At 33.5% G+C, this 13,518-nt stretch overlaps 2 protein-coding genes and 1 long non-coding RNA gene across 5 annotated transcripts; 1 reads left to right on the top strand and 2 right to left on the bottom strand.

Annotated features, from left to right (window-relative positions):
• Positions 1 to 535: 535 nt before the first annotated feature.
• On the bottom strand, positions 536 to 4,174 carry LOC114717103 (TBC1 domain family member 2A-like). Of its 3 annotated transcripts, XM_028902180.1 has the most exons (8): positions 3,275 to 4,172; positions 2,946 to 3,020; positions 2,904 to 2,918; positions 2,455 to 2,633; positions 2,281 to 2,374; positions 1,799 to 1,876; positions 1,544 to 1,645; positions 536 to 714 (listed from the first exon to the last, which is right to left on the bottom strand). In XM_028902180.1, exons 1-8 carry the CDS (start codon positions 3,755 to 3,757, stop codon positions 580 to 582), a joined length of 1,161 nt encoding a protein of 386 aa, XP_028758013.1. In that variant the 5' UTR covers positions 3,758 to 4,172; the 3' UTR covers positions 536 to 579. The 3 variants fall into 3 exon arrangements, with proteins under 3 accessions (XP_028758013.1, XP_028758012.1, XP_028758014.1); XM_028902179.1 differs by having other exon boundaries at positions 2,904 to 3,020; positions 3,275 to 4,169; XM_028902181.1 differs by lacking the exon at positions 536 to 714 and having other exon boundaries at positions 1,640 to 1,715; positions 2,904 to 3,020; positions 3,275 to 4,174.
• A 1,636-nt stretch (positions 4,175 to 5,810) lies between these two features.
• On the top strand, positions 5,811 to 6,899 carry LOC114717104 (uncharacterized). Its single transcript, XM_028902182.1, has 2 exons — positions 5,811 to 6,162; positions 6,559 to 6,899. The coding sequence occupies exons 1-2, from the start codon at positions 5,811 to 5,813 to the stop codon at positions 6,588 to 6,590; spliced, it is 384 nt and encodes a 127-aa protein (XP_028758015.1). The 3' UTR covers positions 6,591 to 6,899.
• Positions 6,900 to 10,372: 3,473 nt separating this feature from the next.
• Positions 10,373 to 10,847, bottom strand: LOC114717101 (uncharacterized). The gene is made up of 2 exons (XR_003737681.1): positions 10,721 to 10,847; positions 10,373 to 10,646 (listed from the first exon to the last, which is right to left on the bottom strand). It is a non-coding gene; the product is annotated as an uncharacterized LOC114717101 (long non-coding RNA).
• Between the last annotated feature and the right edge of the window lie 2,671 nt (positions 10,848 to 13,518).

Below are 13,518 nucleotides of genomic sequence, written 5' to 3'. Positions count from 1 at the left end.
TCGTAAATCCTTTTCTTTTCTTTATGCCATAGCAAATAGATTTAAGGGAATGAAACTCATGCATTATAATCCCGCTTCTTCAAAGCTATTCTGTTCCTTATTTCACTACTACAATGGTGATAGAGGAGATAAACAAATATGGCTGAAACGAACAAGGAAATAATCATGTTTAATGTCTCCGTACTTCATTAGTTTACATATTTCACGTATATATTCTCAGGTTTCAAGTTCATAGGCACAAAATGCCTCGAGAGAAAGTCATTGACACAAGGAAACTTTTATTATATAATTCATGGCAAAGCTCATGCTTAAAATTGCAGAACTAGAAGATCAACGAAATCCCACGATTCCTTGATCAAATCTGCGCCGTAGATTAACAGATTATGATGTATCCATTCTTCATTTACATTCTCACCTACAAGTATACCCTGAAACAGCAGGTCTCATGCACTTGGATAGGAACTTTCATTCAGACGAATTCATAGAAGGGCGTGAACTCAACATCCACCTCCCTGAGACAGAGACAGTGTAGCACTAGGACAGTTTCCTATTTCAGATCAACTTAGACCTAGGAAATTGCTATTTTTCTTCAACTTGAACTGAATTTAACCGTCTCAACCTCTCATCAAGTTCCTTCATCACTTCAGGTTCTTGTTTCTTCCTTTCCTTTGATATGGTGTTCGTTGTCATGGAGCCTATCTTATCAAATGCTACCTGCAAGTACAGGGATAAATAAGAAAAACGCTTCAAAACGCTTCAGCTTAATGCAGGAGAAGCAGATGAGTTCTGCAATTGAGCATTAGAACAGAGCAAAGCAAATGCCTTGGTGGAACTCATACATTATGATGGTAAGTTTGCAACTAATTTTCAATTTTTTTTTTTTTTCTTAATCACAAGTTGGGATACAGATTTCCCAAACAGAAGTAAAGTTGAGATACTCTGCTTGGCACACTCGTTTTGCAATAGATCTTTTCCAATCTGTTGAAATCAAATATAAACGGTCTAAATTTCATATAACTTCTTTTATTTTCACCATCATGTTTTCCTTCTGTATATTGCTTCATTTAAAATAATAAATATATTCCTTTATTAAAAGATACACGCAATCAGTCTACGTCTGAATCGTTAGGACATTGGTCTGCTCTTTTGCAGCAGCACAGAAACCATCTCTACAGAAATGACAGAACTTACGATCCATACCCAAATATTTTCATACACTTAAGAGCTAGGACTTGCTTTCAAGATGAATGTGAATCTTCGTATATCTCTGTGATTAGTCATGTTTGACTAGAACAATTTAGGTCTTACTATTATGCTACTTTAATTCAATTTTTGAAGTTAGCAGTAATAAGTTACGCACCATCATAATCAAATTTAATCATCATTATTTTATTAAGTCATATCCAGGAATTTGATTGTTACCGGAACATAATAACATCGTACAATTCATATAATCAACTCCACTTAAAGGCTTATTATTGTGTCATTTTTATGGGAATAAAACTAGAGACGTAGAGAGAAATTGAGAAAAAGGAATTCTTACTGTCAGTAAATCATCTGGATCAAATAGATGATGGGTTGTCCTCTGCAGAATATCAATTACCTCACCAACGTGATGCGTAAGAAGCAACTCATCTTCCTTCATCTACAATTGGAGGTTTCAAATGTCAGATCTCAACCACCCCTTCTTTCACAGCATATTTGGCCATATGTTTCTGTGCCACGGAGAGATAGAGAGGGAGAGGAGATAGACCTAAAACACAATGCAAAGAACATAGAGGCGAGATAGTGTTGATACCTTAAAGATTGCCAAAGCCACGTTAAACATAATCTTTGCCCCCTCGTAGAACATGACATCCCACACTCGCAAAGTTGTCTGATATCCCACGGAAGAAATATTAATAAGGGGGAAATATTGAAAAGGTGGGAGGGAAAAGGGGAAAGAAATCCTATTTTGGTCTCAAAAAATAGGTTGATCATATCTTTCAATGTAAATCCTTCCACAGTTAAAATGGTTGCAATATTGCCTTTTTTGATTCAGTCTCCATCCAAAAATTAATAGTCTACCCTAGAGGTCATTACATTGAAGTTAGCCAACCATGAGGTTTGATGTTTCATTTTGGATGGAGATGGGATGAAAGGATGGCATTGCAAACAATTCAATGATTGAGGGACTAAATTGAAAGAAATTATTTATGGAGGAACAAAATGAAAGTCCACTAATTTATCAATGACCAAGACAAGGTTTTTCCTGATAATTAATTGCAACATCAGTCTAACCTCTGAAGGTAAACTCTTCGAAAAGAGGCAAAGGAACCACTCAGTGGCAACTAGGGAGACATCAAACTCCAAAGCTTCCAAATGAGCCGTTATCCTGCATTTTACTTTCTCCATTTTTCAGAAGATGCCGAAGAAGCAAACAAATGGCAGTGTTAAGTCATCAAATGAAAATACCTTGGGCACTTTTTAGCAAGTAAATCTTTAAACACTCTTTGTTCAACATGGCATCCTGATAAGTTGTTTGTGTAGCAGTCATTAACTAAGACATTTTCCAATAGGACTGCCAGCATCCAAAATGCATCCTCTTCTGTCTTCATGACAAGCAACAATAATGCTGCAACGTAATTTAACCCCTGGAAGAATATTACATGAGTCAATAACTACGAACCAATGTTTTCAGGCATCTATGCAACATCTGTGATCAGAGAAAAACATGCATTATTCATATCTAAAAGCCAAAATAGTTAATTTAAACAAAAGAAACTTTGACATGCTCCATCTTTATTAGCAGTACAAAATCAGACTAACTATCAAAGCATATATTTCGTTTCATGATTAAGACTTCAAAGAAAGCCAGATATAGTTAAAGAACACAGGGCAGTGAAGCAAAGTAGCAAACTAACCTGACAATATCCAACATCAGAATCACGAAAGGAATAGCCAACAAGAACACGCCTAAGAGCAGCATGTCCTTCTGTAGTGTCCAACCACGGGTGACCAGGGAAGGTTCGTGGCAGGTCCTGTTAGTAGGCATGAAGAATGATTCTAAGAAGCAGAAGAAATTTACTAATCACATTCATATGGATACTGGTGCATACCGTTCTCAAATAATCATATCAATAACCTATAAAGATGTATGCAGTTACATTTGATAACTATGATGGTAATCCATTTTGCAAAACCATCTCATATTTTTAAAGTATCAACGCTTGATACATCATCATAGATCTCACAAATAAGAATCCGCTATTACAGGCATGGCAGGGCCACTCACATGATCGATCTGTCTGGTGGCGGCGGTGACCTTCCCCTCCACTGCTTTGGTCAAATCATCGTAATAACTCTCAGGCACGGTGGACTTTTTCTTGGCAGCCCCCGACAAGGAAAACCACACCTTAGGCCGTAGACTTGGGGGAATCCCTTTCCTAATCAACTTCTTCAGAGTGATGGCATTAACAAGTGTAGAGAATTTCAAGGAACTCTTAAGGGCACTACCTTCGCCTATGGTAGTATTCAAATACCAATTTGCACCTTTGTTGGCTTCCAATGCCCACCATACCCTTCCCTGTTGCCTCACTTTTTCTCGTACCTCATTCAACACATTGACATCATCTACACTCCCTTCTACCGTGAAATCATATATGTCTTGGAATTTTACAGTGAGATTCGCTCTTCTGGAATAGACGCTGGGCCTCAAAATCGGTATTTGGGATTGGTATTCAACGGCAAGGTCTATTTTGCTTTGAGTTCCATACATTTTCTTTTTCCCTTGGGGATATATCGACAGATCAAGAAATATCAGCGGAAAAGAAACAGAGTTGACCTTTGAATTGGAAGAGAACTGGTCAGAGAAAGAGGAAATCACACCATTCTAAAACCAGTAAACGGTCAAATTTCGAACCCGAAGGACTGAAAATTGGGTGCGAAGAAGCTGAAAAATTCCCCCCCGAACATAGCGCGATTCAGAATGTGCAGGCAATTAAAATGAAAATCTTACTTTTTGTGAAGCCATGAAAGACCATTTTGCGCCATTAGAGTAAGAGCTCGAAACTTCCACGAGTGAGCTCGTTGATTATTCAAGACTCGCTAACAAATATGAACGGAAAAAGCGGGTTTTTTCCAATATACAAATATAGAAAACGGCGAAATGTAAAAAGAAAATTGACAAAACTAGGTTGGGGGAAAAAAAAGGACCCAGAAATAGATTAAAAGATTAAAAGAGAGCTCGCTCCCTGGAGGCCAAAACGGTTTCTAAATGTGGAATCAGAATCTCTAACGAAGAAAGAATGGATTGTAAGAAGAGCGTCAAAGACATAGACTCGTGGGTGTGGCGAAAAAATAAGAACAAAAGAACAAAGAAAAGAGGGCTAACATGTATACAACACTCTCTACCTTGCTCTCTATATACATATATGGCCAAAACATATATTAATTCATGTTATATTCAGTTCAACTTGTTATTTATTGTTAATTTTTTTGTTTGAATTAGCTTAATTGGAAGAGTAACATCTTCCTGTGAGTTTGAAACATGAAATACTTTTATTATTGTGATCCAATTTGCTTGTCATTTAGATAAATTAGAATTGCAAAGACTTATTGGCATATAATAATGTGTTTAGTATAACCATAATTTTGAATTGATAATTGATAATTTTTGGACCATTTTTTCCAGACAATAAGTTTATAAGAGAAAATTGATAATAACATATTTTTAACATAATTTTAAGTAGGAAAATTAAATATTTTAGAATTTAAAAAATTTAAAAAGATGGCAAAAAAAAAAAAGTATAAGTTAAAAAAAATGTCTTTGGAGAATGCCATGAAGGCTTTGTGACATATTATTGAGTCTTCATGATCGTAAAATAGCTACAGGCGAAAATTCTCTTTCCATCGCTGCTGCTTCCAAGAAGGATGGATCAAATGTGCTAATTAAACCAACAAGTACTTATTAGCACCAATATTTGTTTATGTTAAGGTGGACCAGCATCCCAAAATATTTTTTTCAAATACATTTAATGACTTAAACATTTTTTGGTGCATTCACTACCAAGACAAACAAATATTTTAGAGTGTTGGAAATATCTGAAAAATATTTTCAGGGTGCTAGATGTATCACAAAATATTTTAGAGTCTTAGACGTACATAAAAAAATATTTTAAAGTGTCACATGCACCAAAAAATACTTTATTAGAGACCCTTAAAAAAATATTTCAGAATACTAAATGTATTATAAAATATTTTAGGATACTAAATATGTTTGAGAAAATACTTTGCAGTGCATACACCTTATTTGTTTTCTTCAATTAGCAGTGCGCGTGAATGAATTCACATCTTACACAGGAATGGAATATTTATATGGGGGCAAATAAAAATTTATGTATACTAAAAGTATAATTTTAAATAAATAATTAATTGACAATGTTAAACGCTAACATTTATTTTATTATTTATTTTGATTCTTGATTAAACAAATTTGTTATACTTTTTTCTGCTAATGAATTATTTTACAGTAAGTACCTCCCAATCCCAATATAAACATGCATGGCTTATCTTATCTTATCTTCTGACAGCGACCGACAAATCAAAGCTTGAATGGCAGAGATGAAGGTCCCCACAACCATCAATGATTCAATAATTACATTTCATATGGAACAGTGTTATTAGTACCAATCACAGCCCAACAGTGATCTCAATTATTTATTGGGGACCCCCAAATCAAAAACAAACCTACTTTCGCACAACCCAGACCAAGCTTTTGCTTCTTCTCCTTTCATTCGTCCTTCTCCGCTCTTTTTCTGCGATGGAAAAACATGCAGTTGCCTTTTCCAGAATTGAGGCGCATAACAGTGAAACGCTGCGACAAGTTGAAATGCCTTCTAAAGAACGTTGTAGTTGGAATGCTTCCACAACTACAACTCATTGAGGTATCAGAGGCTGCACGAACGGAGGAGCTCTTTTCACATAGCAGTGATGAAGCCAGTGCCAGTACGCAAGAACTTGTGCTTCCAAATCTAGAAATATTGAGACTTTCAAGATTGCCTAGCCTCACTCACTTCTGCAAAGGACTCAAGCTAAATGCTCCACAACTCAAACAAGTCCAAATAAATGAATGTCCAAAATTGGACTTCTCCTCCCAGCAAGCCGCTACCACCCAAAGCACAGGTATTTCGCTATTTATCTTGCTCCCACAATTTCCTTGTTTACACATAATAGTACATTAAAAATATATACCAATGGTCAAATATTACAAAATTTACCCCATTGATTAACCATTTTTTTAAAAATAAAACAGAGGTTTTTTTTTATTTAAAAGTGAACAATGTTATTCGCTCAAAACCATTCTTCTTTTGGTTTTGATGTTGTGTACTATGTTACCCGTCAAAATTATGCATACTTTAGATGTCGCTTGGAATTCTAAATTTAGAAAGGTTCTGAGTATGCTGGCTGTAATCTTAAATTCCTGACGTAATTGTGCTGATATGCATTATTTGTTACGCTAAATATGCTTAAAGCTTTGGATGGGAAAACATGTAAGTTGAGGTATGAACTTGTGTTCAGATACAGATGAGTCATGTGACGGAGAGCAATAAAGGAAAATAGCAGATGGAAGCTAGCAGCGGAAAGCATTATATTATGCGTATGCAGATGCATGTTCTTAACTAGTTAGAGAGTTGTGCTTGGACGGTAAGACCTTGTGATTTGAAAATCAAAAGTATTGAGGCCTTTAATAAAGCGTATATGGCAAAAGTGGGGAATTTGCCAGTGCTGTGATTCATAAATATGAATGTGTTTTGTATTGTATTGAGAGTAATACAAGATGGATGGTATTGATTTTGGGATATTTCATGGGGATGAGACCCTAAACCTTATTGTGGTTGATCATATGTGAATCCCCCTCACTCGTTGATCATAAATATTGTGAAGGAGGGAGTCTTGGAGATCAAATGACTATGAGCTGTTACTAATTAGCTAAGTTCAACAAACTCTTAGGCATCATTAATAATCAAATGATCTCTTACTTTGTCAACGATGGTTTTTTAACACTAACAAGAGATCATGAGTAACAATGCAAAATCTTGGATCAAACACACCCATCAGATGTTGAACCAGAGACAAGAAATAAATATGATACTTAAGATAGCACGAAAAACAATTAAGGCGTTTGGGCTTAACTAGAGAGAGACAGAAACATTGGATCACCCCATTTTCTGGTGGGAGAATTGCACAAGGAAGCCTTTAAAATTTATGAGTGTGTGTGAATGTATCCCTCCCTCGTTAATTCACATACATCTATTTTGTTCTTCATATAACAAACATAAATTTCTCTATTTAGCATCAGTTTTAATTAATATATTTTTTTTTACCTACTAAACATCTCATCATCAGAATCCAAAATCTCTTCACTCGTGTAGGTGTGTGTGTTTCAGGTTGTTAATGTCTTATTTAAGAAAACAATTATAATGTACATATGTACTTTAATTTATAAAAAGTATGAACCCGGCAAATATGCCAAAGGCTATTATCTGCCTGTGTAATGAAACACTGAAACCAGAAGACATAGAACCATAATCAAAGAGGCAATAGCTACTCATGAAGCATCACATTGTACATACATGCCTTATGCACCAGATACTCTTAACTCTAATTTTATTTGTAAGGCGAAAAAAGAAAATCTATTTTGATTCTATTTATTTATAAGTTACATCATTAAATTCTTTATATTTTCAGATAGAGTGTATATAAGTCAGGTGAAGTTGAAAAATTATTAAATTTTAAAACAAAATTAATAAGGTTCAAGATTTTATTGATTTTGGAGAAACATGTTATGAGTGCTTATAAATATGACTAGAAGAGTACATGATTAATTTGAGAACCTAGAAAATTATGGAAAGCCTTTGATGTTATTAGGTGATGAAGTAGATAGATGCATTAATATCAAGCCACTTGATATGTATCTCTTGTTGAAGCAGCTTTTATCGCACATCTATTACATGTACATGTTTGTTCAAGAATGGCCCTTCTGAGAGTCGCCCTCGCTACTCAAATTCTGATCCACAACTCTTTTCCTTCTTATTACATCTTTTTCTTGAAATCATCTCTCTCATTCTCAAGTACTTCTCCAGCGTGTCTCCTCCTATCTTCCACCTTATGCAAGCAAAGTTTTTTTTGTTGGTATTTTTATTTAAATTTTTGTATTTTCACCCTTTTTTTCCTGCTTTGATGAAATTTAATCTATAGCAAATTTGTGTGGAGATTGGAGATGGCATAAGTGTTGATTTATTGAAAATTTTGTTTGCAAGCAAAATTTTGCAGCAAGCTTAATAGGAATAAGCACTGACGATAGAATGAAATGGTATGTTATAATTTTGTTTAATCAATCAACATGAGTGTTGTAAAATTTGAATGGGGCAGCATTGTCATTTAAAACCGAATTTGTAGCAAGATATATTGTTGATAAGTCATTGATAATATGATATGATACAAAATCCGCAATGTAATGTATGAAAGGGTGTGGCCTACCTACCCAATGGATGCTGGGGTTGAAAGGGTTTGGAGTTGAACAAGAACAGTCCATCATAAATGATACTCCCTCCGTTCCTTATTATAAGAGACATTTGATGCTTATGGCATGTTCCTGTATATAAGAGACACTTAAAAGTTGTCTCTACTTTTTTGTGTTGATTTCCTATTTTAGCCATATTTATTGTCTCCAACTCACACTCTCCCTCCCTCCCACTTCTTTTTCTTTTAATAATTTAATTGCTCTCTCTTATGCTCTCTCTCCTTATTAATGAGGGCATTTTTGGAAAAAAAATTATACTTTTTACACATTAATTATTCTGAACTAATTTTAACTATTTTTTTGATCAACGTGCTTCGGTTATTTGTCTCTTATAATAAGGAACGGAGGGAGTAAATAACATGAAAATGGGAGACAAGCAATAAAAAAAAGATTAAATCCATGACAAATTCTTTGGTCCTTATGATACATAGTGACATAGGATGTCCATATCTATTTATACAATTTTGTTAGGTAATACTATTTATAAAGGATAACCACACCTTATACTTTAACTTGCGACATAGTTAAGGCTGACATCTTGGGAACATCAAGTTTTTAGCCCTTATTAATCCATTGATCCTTTATATCATTGTCTGACTCAAGCAGAGGTGCGTGCTCTGCCAAATAAATTTTGATACAAACAAGTGCATATTTCTCACTAATGTTGGAACAAAACTTAAAATAGAGACAGTTTTCTAGCTGTCTACCAATGGAAGAAAAAGATTGCTTTTTTAATTATTGAATTTCAAACAATTACTATTAAGTTAACTTAAGAAAAAGGAAAAATCAATCTTTTTGCCCTTATAATTTTCATTCAACTATATATATAAGTATATTTTTAATATTATTATCCGGCTAATCTGATTCTGGATTCTCACTCAACTACATTTAAGGAAACTAAATAGACTAAAATTTCAAATGGCTAAAAACTATAGTGATTGACTTGCAGTGAATCAAGATTTAGCTATTGAGTTTTAAATAGGATTTATTCCTTGTGCATGCACGGGAAGCATTCACTACAATATATTCATCATGTGTCAAATCATTTCAAAAATAAATTAGTGAATCGAAACAACGTGCACAAAACAAATCCCTTGCCTTGCAAAACAAACAGCATCAAACAAAAAAATGACAAGCCTTTATTACATGAAACAAATATAAAATGCAGCCTAATACGAAGTCCTAACATTCTAAAACAATTCCCTATAAACAACGTTGATAATTATATATTAGGTTAAAAAGTCAAAAAAATGCTTAAAAATATAAAAATCAGTTGAAAAAAACATGTAAAAATATCTTAAATTGTTTTATAAAATAATTCAATGTGAGATTATTTTATCCATAATAATCAATGAGTTACGTTATAGGCCCATGACATAAAGAAAGAAATTCTAAAATGCACTGGGCTCAAGCCGCAATGCAAGTGAGTAACTATATTAACAGATGAACTACAAGACTAATCAAACTACAATATTCGTTTATCATATTTTTGACACAACATCCCTTATAACCGTTTTGTCATTAAAAAAAAAAAATTCAAGCTATTGTGAAATACTGAGCAATATCACCTCTGCATTCTTCATCTTCACAAGGTTTTACATTGCTCAAGTTAATGCCTATAATTTTTCAATCATTAAGGTTCAATATTTTGCATTTATTATAATACCAATCCAAGTCAATGGTGGAAAATCACATTTTTCCTGGACAACAATAGCAGATAAAATAAAATAAATGGATAGCAAAAAAAAAAGATAAAATAAAATAAATGAAAATATAACGCCTTTGCCATATGGCCCTGTTTTTATACAGTTGCACGAAACAGTATCAAATCATTTTTACTAACTAAAATAACTCAATAAAAGGAAGAACAAAAGTGTTAATATGTATCAAATCCTTACGATGATTCACAACTTGTCCAAACCTGCAACACATCACAAGATTTTCAGAGCTAAGCAAATCCTGCAAGATAAGTCTATTGATTTTCTGCCCTTGAAAATATCAGAACTTTTGTATTCCCAAAGTTGACCCCCTTTCAAGAAACTTCTGCCAACCATCTTACTTTGTAAGTTCATAAAATAAAGATCTGGACAATAACAGGATAACATGTTAGATAAATAAGAAACCCAATAGATTTACCATAAAAATAGAGTAAATTACCTTAACTTTGTCTAACCCTCCAAGCTTCTTTTTGCACCTTTTACTGCAATTTAAAATACTAATAAGCAACTTTACAGAACACAAGATGGTTAACTTCTGTCAGTATCCTTTCAAATGGTATCCTTGACAGTTAGACTTAGATGCACAATAGCAGATAACGTATATGCTTAATTTAAGACTTGGTTAATGTTGTAAGCATGAAAATAAGATATCTCTATACTTTTAAATTCAGAAGCAGTAACTCAGAGTGCAGACTAAGAGTAATGTGTTTTAATCCCACTATTTTGACAGCAAGTAATATGATATCTATTAATACTATTGCATTATCTGCTATATATCTTGAGAATGAAATGATTAGCAATCAAGATGATCAATTGAATACTAAAGCATACCATGTTAGTGATTATGTTAAAATATCATGATATCCTAATTGTTAGTCAAGATGACCAACTGAAAACTAAAGTATACCTCGTTTTGGATAGAATTGGTGCTCAGTTGCAAAGGTCTTCAAATACGGCAGAAATTGTCTTGCCATAGAACATGTAACTTAATCCATAAAGTAAAATAACAAAATAAGAATATAAGGACAGATCTCAAATAAACCATATGAGAGCTAGGACGTAAAATCCAATCATATAAACTGCAAATAAGTTTCCATTCTACAGAAATAATAAGAAGAGTAAGACATGTAACAAAAAAAGAGAAGAAAGCTTGTTCTAATAACAAAAAGAGAAAGACATGGATAACACTCAATGAGTGAGTTTGCTCTTGATGTTTAGAATACCTCAACAAATTCCGACAAAACACCGAAGGGCCTAATTCAAGAACCATAGCTCAAATGTAATTTATATGTCAGCAAAAGTTCATCAGTTCATGTGTCCTCTGGTCTACCACTATTGAATATCTCCTGGTCATTTTCTCAAGCACTTGGTGTGCATCTTCAAGCAAACCTTTTTTCTTTCCGTGATGGTGAATTGTGGGGGCAAAAATCAACAATCAGCATTATCAATGAGAATTAAATTAAATTCCAGTAGTAGCAAGAAGCATATAGATGCCTGACCTGCGGAACTCTTGAGTATCATGATGCTGACCGTGTTACATTTTCCAATAGAAAATCCATCTTTGAATAAATTTAGTAAGTAGGACACCTCAAGTTCTGCATGATAGCAAACCACTTTGAATAAAAATAGGGGGAGAAATAGTAAGCGTTAAAACTGGGGGAAGCGAAAATAAATACCAAAATAAGATGTTTGAAGCAACTCATGAAGAGTATATGCACAAGAGAATACAACTACAAAGTAGATAGAGACCTGTTGATCAAACTGTCACATCCTTGAATCAGCTTCCTGAAACTATGTAGTCAAAGGATCTTTATGTTTGATCCCTGAAACTAAGAAAAGAGAATGTGGAAGAAAAAGGAATAAAAGAAATCATGAAAGGAAAATATAAGATTAAAATTTTAACACCTTGCTTCCATCAAAAAATAAACGCATGAATAACATTTATTCTGATCTGAATCACCAAGGGAATGAGGCGGACGGGAAAACAACTTACCACAAGCCAAAAGACATAATCTCCATTTGGGATTTGTTAGGTATCTCAAGAACAAAGTTGGAACTTGGAAGGCAAAGAATTTAATCCAAAAAAAAAAAAAAAACAGTTGGAAGGTAACCAAAAATAGATGAAGAGCAAGGGAGACAATGAAGCCACAGCTAGAGAGACAAAAGAGATGAAAAGAAATTGAGGTAGAGAGGAGATGCATACCTGATACCTGATGCGGAAAAGAGTGAAAGGGCGATAAACATACCATGTTTATGAACTTAAATCTTGTGACTCTTGTGATGGAAGGCAACCGAATTACTATAAGCTGTCACTAGCAGGTTCGGCTTGTTTGCGAGGTCATCCCTAGAAAAGTTTATCGGGAAACCATATTAGGTACCTATACTTTCTCTCTTTGAATTTTTAATTTGGTACCTATGTTTTTTTTCTCTTTAATTAAACATTTATTTTATCTTTTTAGCAACATTAGCCTTATAACTTTGTTTCTATTGATATTTTTAGTCTCTACATAAGGATTAATGATGTTAATTAGAGGAAAATAAAGATTTATTAGAACACAAACACATAGGTATCAAATTAAAATTGAAAAAAGTATAGGTTACCTCCAATATGGTTTTTTCAAGTTTCTCTGATATTGAGACTAATTTATCCAGTCTTGCCCCAACTGAATGATATTCTTTAGCATATAAACCCTCAAAATGATACACTTAGACATAGATGTGGGTGACCCTACTTGTCGGATGGAGCCCACTCCCACCATATTTGGTTCGGTAAGTTTTAGAAAATGATAGTTTAATTCAAAATCTTAAAAGGCGACCAAAATGAGAAATTTCAAATTAGTCGTGATGGCTAAATTAGAATTTTACATGTTGGCAATTTATGTAATTTTAAAATATTGGTGATTCACAATGTTTTTCTTTTATTTTTTTTTCAACATCATAATATGATTAAAAACTCTACAATAATATTTATAACTCCAATAACATCATTTATTTTGTGTTTTTTTAGATTTTTAAATTAAGATTTTTTTAATATTCATTACGTGATTAACAATTCTTATAAAGATATTCACAATTTTTATTAATAATATTAACCACTTTAGATAATAGGGTTTTTGAATTTGTAAAATTAGCGATGGCTAACCTTAGGCATTTTTAAAAGAATTGTTACTCATGCTACGAAGTTTAAAACACAATTGCCAGCATGGGTGACTGTGAGGTTTTTTTTCAAAAAAAAAA

Source organism: Neltuma alba, unplaced genomic scaffold, assembly GCF_004799145.2.
Source record: "Neltuma alba isolate B1F8T4 unplaced genomic scaffold, ASM479914v2 tig00011708_pilon, whole genome shotgun sequence".
Taxonomy (NCBI): domain Eukaryota; kingdom Viridiplantae; phylum Streptophyta; class Magnoliopsida; order Fabales; family Fabaceae; genus Neltuma; species Neltuma alba.
This window is presented reverse-complemented; position numbering and strand designations above follow the sequence as displayed.